The sequence below is a fragment of the Eptesicus fuscus genome, chromosome 9, assembly GCF_027574615.1.
Source record: "Eptesicus fuscus isolate TK198812 chromosome 9, DD_ASM_mEF_20220401, whole genome shotgun sequence".
NCBI classification, from domain to species: Eukaryota; Metazoa; Chordata; class Mammalia; order Chiroptera; family Vespertilionidae; genus Eptesicus; species Eptesicus fuscus.
In genome coordinates this window covers 16,410,541-16,418,117 of record NC_072481.1, presented here as the reverse complement: position 1 = coordinate 16,418,117, position 7,577 = coordinate 16,410,541, and the positions used below count along the sequence as shown (strand labels likewise).

At 47.3% G+C, this 7,577-nt stretch overlaps 1 protein-coding gene across 1 annotated transcript; it reads left to right on the top strand.

The window, feature by feature from the left end:
- The first annotated feature begins 4,113 nt into the window (after positions 1–4,113).
- On the top strand, positions 4,114–6,338 carry NR0B2 (nuclear receptor subfamily 0 group B member 2). The gene is made up of 2 exons (XM_008148027.3): positions 4,114–4,654; positions 6,040–6,338. Exons 1-2 carry the CDS (start codon positions 4,114–4,116, stop codon positions 6,336–6,338), a joined length of 840 nt encoding a protein of 279 aa, XP_008146249.2.
- The last annotated feature ends 1,239 nt before the right edge of the window (positions 6,339–7,577 follow it).

Below are 7,577 nucleotides of genomic sequence, written 5' to 3'. Positions count from 1 at the left end.
TCACAAATTTGTTTCTTCTGGATCATTCCCTTCAACTTTCAAACATGTTTTAATGTCACCTTTTTACTATTATGTGACCCACTTTCTCTTTCTACCACCCCAATTTACAGAAAAACTTGGAAAAATTGCTATATTTGTTTCTCTACTTCCTTACTTTCCATCTCACCTTAGTTTAATCAGTCTTTTCTTAAAAGCCACTGAACAATGTTATAATGATCTCCATCCATGCCAAGACAATGGACCACTATTATCTTTCTCAGCTTCTCAGCTGCATTTGACACAGTTGACCCCTTCCTTCTTGCTTAAGAAAACACCCAAGGATATTTTCCCATTGATTTCTAGGGAGAGTGGAAGAGAAGGGGAAAGACAGAGAGAAACATCGATGTGAGAGAGAAACACATCAATAGGTTGCCTCTTGCACATGAGGAGGAGCCTGCAACCAAGGTATATGCCCTTGACCAGAATCGAACCCGGGACCCTTTGGTCCGCAGGCCGACCTCTATCCACTAAACCAACCTGACTAGGGCTCATGTTTTTTATTATATATGTATAGGTATAGAACTAAATAGAAATGTGTATGTGCATGCACATTCACCTACGTTCCTTAGCCCTGGGAGGGCCTGGGAGCAATGACACCGTAATAGCAATGAGCAGATCTTGGTTTCTAAATATGACTCTAGTGCCCAGATCATGGTTTTTAAATACTATTCTCCACTAAAAGATTAAACTAGAGCTTCTTGGCGTAGTGGTTGACTTCATTAGGCTGGAAAAATGACATCTTGTTATACCAGAAAATAAAGGGTGTTCAGAGAATGATGGAGAATGTCAAAAGGATACAGACTCCAGCTTGAATGGGACTCCCATTGGCCAAACCTGTGACAACCTGGCATCAAAATAAATAAGGATAATAACAGTTTACAAGCCACTGAATGAAATAGGAGACCATGAGTTCATACTTAAATACATGCACGCACATACATACATACATAGATTCAAAGTATGAGAAGGAATAGCTACATCATTTCAAAATGCCTCCTCACAAAACACTGATTCATTACAAAGAGGAAAGAGAAACTATAGTGAAGTTTGGCAGACATCCTTTAATCAGTGACCAAAGTGGCACAAATGGAAATGTGTGCTCCCTGATAGGGTATATCAAGAACACAGGCCCTAGCTGGTTTGGCTCAGTGGATAGAGCGTTGGCCCTCAAGCTGAAGGGTCCCGGGTTCTTTTCCAGTCAAGGGGATGCACCTGGGTTTCAAACTTGATCCCCAGCCTGGTCAGGGTGTGTGCAGGAGGCAACTAATCTATGTGTCTCTCTCACATCAATGTTTCTCTGTGTGTGTGTCTCCCACTCCCTTCCACTCTCTGTAAAAACCAATGGAAAAATATATTTGGGTGAGAATTAGCAACAACAACAACAACAAAAAGAACACAGCATTGCTTCTGTGATATTCCTACTAAAGACACATAACTTGAATCTAATCATAAGGAAGCCTCGAACAAACCCAAATTGAGAGCCTTGCTACCAAATAACTACAACTCTTTCAAAGCATCAAGGTCTGAAAGGCAAGGAAAGACTGAGGGAAAGTTTCCTGACTGACAGACTAGGAGACATGATAAAAAATGCACTGTGAGCCCTAGCCGGTTTGGCTCAGTGGATATAGCGTCAGCCTGTGGACTGAAGAGTCCCAGGCTCCATTCCAGTCAAGGGTACAAGCCCGGGTTGTGGGCACAATCGCCAGTAGGGGGTGTGCAAGAGGCAGCCAATTAATTATTCTTATCATTGATATTTCTACCTCTCTCTCTCTCTCCCTTCCTCTCTGAAATCAATAAAAATATATTTAAAAAAGAAAGAAAAGAAAGGAAGGAAGGAAGGAAGGAAGGAAGGAAGAAAGAAAGAAAGAAAGAAAGAAAGAAAGAAAGAAAGAAAGAAAGAAAGAAAGAAAGAAAGGCTCTGTGAAATTCTGGACTGAGCCCTTTCACTGTAACTTATTTCATGGGAGCATTTGATGAAACTGAAGTAGAGTCTGATATTAGATATTCAATTACACACTCAAGTATTTGAAAGTTCTGAGGCATCAGGTTTAGTAATTTACTCTCAAATGGTTCAAGGTTTTTTAAAAAAGTTCCCTGTACTGTACTTGCAACCTTTCTGTGTTTGTAATAGTCTCAAAATAAATAGTATTGACATGTGAAGAGGTGAGCAAAAAGCATACAGCTAAAACACATTGGCAAATATTGTCAGGCAACTGGTCAGTAGAAGTATTTTGTTGTTCTCCTAGGTTTGAGATGTTTCTGTTTTCAGTCAGTTTATTTTACTTTGTAATTGGTAGTAACTTATTTTCTCATTTTAAATATCCACTTTTATACCTGCTTTTCTATTATTAAAGAGGGTGCTCCAAATTGCATAGGCTTCAGGTCCCATAAAAGTAATACCCACTATAGGGGTATTGCCTTTCTTGCCACCCTTTTAAGGATGAGGAAACTGAAGCACAGAAATCTCAAATGACTTGCCCAAGGCCACTCAGCTAAGTGATGGAGCAGGATTTAGACCCAGCCAGTCTGACTCCAGAGTCTCCTTTGAGGGATGCTGAGAGGATTCAGTGAGAAAAAAAAAAAGACATGACAGGAACTTTATAAATGTAAGGATTAAGATTATTAACAATCAAATGAAAAATGCATGCCTGTTTATCTGCTGAGGCCTGGTTCCTGAGGCAGAGGCAATGGGGAGCAAAGTCCTAATGTATGCCAGAAGCTGCTTGGAATATGACATCCTGGACCTCACTTTGTCCATGCAGCAGCCCTGCAGGCAGGCGTTACTGTTCCAGATGAAGCTCCGGAGGCCCACAGAGACTTGGGGATCAGCTCAAGGTAACACAACTGGGATCCAGGAACAGAAGTCAGGGACGGTGATAGCTGCCCAGGCTGGGCTTGGCAAGGTCCACAGACATGACACAGCCAAGGACCTTCCCGCCATTCTCACACTCCATGTCCCACCATCTGAGACAGTTGCCAGGGACAGTCGCCATGTGGCTAGTGGCAGAACAACATTTCTGCCTAGATCATAGGTGGGCAACATCTCCAGACAAGGCAGTATCAAGTGGGGGCCCAGGTAGCCACCAACTCTGAGAAACTGGGGCCACACAGCTCTGGCTGCACTATTGGGCCAATGGGTCCAGAAGAACAAACAAGGACTTTGAAATCAGACAGATCTGGGCTCTCCCTCTTCTTAGTGGCATGACCTTGGGCAATTCACTTCACCTCTTTGAGTCTCAAAAAGTAAAAATCTTGCTCATAGGGAAGACCTGAATATTCGAGTAGAAAGTTCCTGGCACATAGTAGGTATTCAATAAACAGTAGCCATATTTTATTATCCTTCTGCAAGGGCTTCTCAGCAAATACAGCCTCTCAGGAGCTCTAGGAATCCAGGCTGGGGAAAGAGAGTTCTTAAGGATCTTATTTCTGCAGGGCCTCCAGAACTGGAGTCAGAAGAAGGGGCCTCCTAAACTGCACAGCGGACAAAGTCCTCGCAGCCCCCCAGGGTCCTGGCTCCCTTCCCTATAGCCTGTTCCTTACCGAAAACAGGAGCTGAGCCCCAAGGTTAGGCAAACAAGCTAGTGATAAGGCACTTCCAGGTTGGGCCTGTGTTCAAGGCTTGTCTAGCTCTGGAGCTGACATCTCAGCTTAGCAAGGGTCCTGCAGGCACCAGTAGGGACACCTGCCATGGCCACCTGCTGAATGTGCACCTGAGGCCTTGGTGCCCTGGTACAGCTTGGGTTAATGACCCTGTTTATCCACTTGAGTCATCCGATAAGGGACAGCCGGGGCAGCGAACGGGCGGCCCCATGCCCTGCACCATCCACTTCATTGACTAAAGTGATATCAGGGCCACGTGAAGCTTCCAAGTCCCCTCCCCCAGCACTTCCCCACCAGTCCTGCCAGGGTCAGTGTGTGGTTGTTTCTTTTTTTTTTTTTTTTCAATGAACATGACTTTCTAGAGTCAAGGTTGTTGAACCATTCCCCCCTCCTACCATTGGGGATATAAATAGCACCCACAGCGCAGATCAGAGGGCGGGAGAGCTGGGAGGAAGGAGGAACAGATTCTCAACCATGAACTCCAGTCAGCCGGGGACCTGTCCATGCCAGCATGCTGCAGGGCGCCCAGCCATTCTGTATGCACTTTTGAGCCCCAGCCTCAGGGCCAGGCCTTCTGTGCCCCCAGCCCGTAGGCATTGCCTCTGCAAGCAGCACCGGCCTGTCCAGCTGTGTGCTCCTCATCGCACCTGCCGGGAGGCCTTGGACGTTCTGGCCAAGACAGTGGTCTTCCTCAGGAACCTGCCATCCTTCTGCCAGCTGCCCTTCCAGGATCAGCAGCAGCTGTTGCGGGACTGCTGGAGCTCTCTCTTCCTGATTGGGTTGGCCCAAGACACTGTGACCTTCGAGGTGGCAGAGGCCCCTGTTCCCAGCATACTCAAGAAGATCTTGCTGGAGGAGCCCAGCAGCAGTGCAGGCAGTGGCCAGCAGCCGGATCTGCCTCGGCCCTCACTGGCTGCGGTGCAGTGGCTTCAGTGCTGCCTGGAGTCCTTCTGGAGCCTGGAGCTGAGCCCTAAAGAGTATGCCTACCTGAAAGGGACCATCCTCTTCAACCCTGGTGAGTTCCTGGACACTCCAGGATGAGGGCCAAGGCTAGAGGGGGACAGGGCCTAGCCAGGGAAGACACCTTCTAAGGGTTTGACATTCATTATCTCTCTGTGTCCTTATTACAATAGTCATCTCATGAAAGGGGCTCAGAGAGGCTAAGTGACTTGCTGAAGGTCACAGCCAGGTAGGGGCAGAAATCAGGTCTGTTTACACCAGAGACTGGCCCTTGCCATTCTGCCCCCCCAAAATTTGCCCTAACCCACAAGGAGGGTAGGTGTAGGGAGGGGGCAGACACAGCTGTGCCTCAATCACAGATAATCTCTGGGTTCAGAAAGATCATATAGAATAGAGGAATGAAAGTGAGTGGATGTGGGGGAGGAGAGATAGGAGCCTTTATAAAATTCAGCTAGGAGAGCAATGGATAGAGGTAGTGTTTTTTGTAATCTGGAGAGCATCTAGATGATAAGTCCTCACCATGAGGCCCTTAAGAAATGTGCAAATTATAATAATTAATTATAATAATAGTAGGGAAATACTCATACTACACTTACCATATGTTAGACCCAATTCTATGGTTTTATATATACAGCTCATAACGAACCTAAGAGACAGGTATTTATATCCATTTTATTTTATTTTTAAAATATATTTTCATTGATTTCAGAGAGGTAAGGAGAGTGGGAGAGAGATAGAAACATCAATGATGATGTGCCAAAACCGGTTTGGCTCAGTGGATAGAGCGTCATTCTGCGGACTGAAAGGTCCCAGGTTCGATTCCGGTCAAGGGCATGTACATTGGTTGCAGGCACATCCCCATCCCCGGTAGGGGGTGTGCAGGAGGCAGTTGGTCGATGTTTCTCTCTCATCGATGTTTCTAGCTCTCTATCCCCCTCCCTTCCTCTCTGTGAAAAATCAATAAAATATATTTTTTCAAAAAAAGAAAAGAGAAACATCAATGATGAGAGAATATCATTGATCGGCTGCCTCCTGCACACCCCTACAGGGGATCTAGCCCACAACCCTGGCATGTGCCCTTGACTGGAATCAAACCCGGGACCCTTCAGTCTGCAGGCTGATGCTCTATCCACTGAGCCAAAACGGCTAAGCTATACCTATCTTACAGATGAGGAAACCAAGGCACAGAGATGACATAATTTGCCCGAGGTCACATAGCTAATAAGTGATAGCCTGGGATTCAAACTCAGGCAGCCTGGCTCTTCACCATTACTCTATACTGCCTCTCCATAAATGGATGGATGAATAAAATGATAAGTAAATAGAGGAAGTAGTAAGGGGCCTCAAAGGCTGAGCTGTGGCCTCAAGTCTGGGGCCAGTCTCACCCTGTCGTGGCAGGGAGTGGGGAGCTCATCACCCCTCTTTAACCTCTGCCTACAGACATGCCAGGCCTCCATGCCTCCTCCCACATCTGGCATCTGCAGCAAGAGGCTCATCGAGCACTATGTGAGGTCCTGGAGCCCTGGTGTCCAGCTGGCCAAAGCCGTTTGGCCCGTGTCCTCCTCATGGCCTCCACCCTCAAGTCCATTCCACCCAGCTTGCTTGGGGATCTCTTCTTCCGCCCTATCATTGGAGATGTTGACATCGCTGGACTACTCGAAGACATGCTTTTGCTGAGCCGACCTGCTCCAGCCCAAGCAGAGATCACCTGTAGCCTGGGCAGAAGCTGGCTGCAATGATTTGGCCAGGTTATCCCCAGGGGTGACCCAATGCTCCCAGAGGAGGCAAGCCTGTACAGACCCTGGCCCAGCTAGATGGAATGTATGAATCCTCACTCAGCCACACCTCATCTTGGCCTTCTTTGGTTTGGACATAGTGCTCCAGCTGTCTGGCTGGCCCTTGGTAGTCCCCAGATTCTCTGGGCAAAGATTCCTATCCTCTCCTGGAATGGCAATGGAAGCTGAGACTGTCCGTTGGGGCAGACATTCTACTGACTTTGTACAGAACTGACTTAAGTTATTGGTTTTTGTAATAAAAGGTTTTACATCCATGGAGCCTGACACTGTGGAAGGGACCTTCTCATCTCAGCCCCCAGCTCCCAGCCCCTATCGGAGGGAGCCCAAGAGGAAGGAACCATGAGGGATGCAGAAGCCAGGCCTCAGAGAACTGGGATATTAATTTTAGAGTGGAATATTTCATTTCTGAGGATATTTATTTTGCATGGGTCTGAATCCAGAGGATAGGATCAGTTCAGGACCCCGTCACCTTCTTGTCTTTATCTTTGGGGGGAAGGGGTTTCTCTTTGTCCACAAACCCCTCACTGACCCTTCCCCTCCCTCAGCTCCTGCCCCCTAAAGGCTCCCTCTCACCTCAGGGAGAGTCAGATCATAGCCAATAAAGAAAACTGAAACAGACAAGGTCACTGGAATTTCTGTAGTTTGGCATCATTCACTTCCCCCATGCCTGCAGACAACAGAAGAGGATGGTCCATTGTTCTCGCAATGGGAGGGGTCAAGGACACCCAGGGCTGGCCTGGCAGCTGCTCAAAGGTCAAGGCAAGCAGAGATTTAGCTGCCACATTCGCTGTTAAAGTCTGAAACACTTTCATGACAGTTGGTTCACAGCCACTGCCCAAGCTCCCCCAGCTCCCTTGCACTGCCCCTGTATCCCTCCCAGTCCTTCTCCTGGAATCCATTCCCATTGTCCAGCAACTAGAGAGACAATGGTTGGCATAGCATAGCCTCCAGAACTGCTCCATTTCAGGGCACGGCTTATATCTGTACTGACTGGTCAATCTCTGTTCCTCACTGTTTGCTAAATATTTTGAATAGCATCCAGGACAGGGTGACTGACCTGCAGGGTAGACAGGAGGGAATGATAACAACACACATGCCTATAGGACCCCCTTTCAGACCTCCTCCTTTCTCTGGCAGTAAGGCCTGTCTCGACCAGGTCCCACCCCCTTCACCAACACAGTT

Bases quoted from the DNA above. Each gene is read 5' to 3' on its own strand.
- NR0B2 (XM_008148027.3), top strand. From the start codon at position 4,114: ATGAACTCCAGTCAGCCGGGGACCTGTCCATGCCAGCATGCTGCAGGG. The intron at 4,655-6,039 runs GTGAGTTCCTGG...CTCTGCCTACAG, and splicing joins GACCATCCTCTTCAACCCTG to ACATGCCAGGCCTCCATGCC.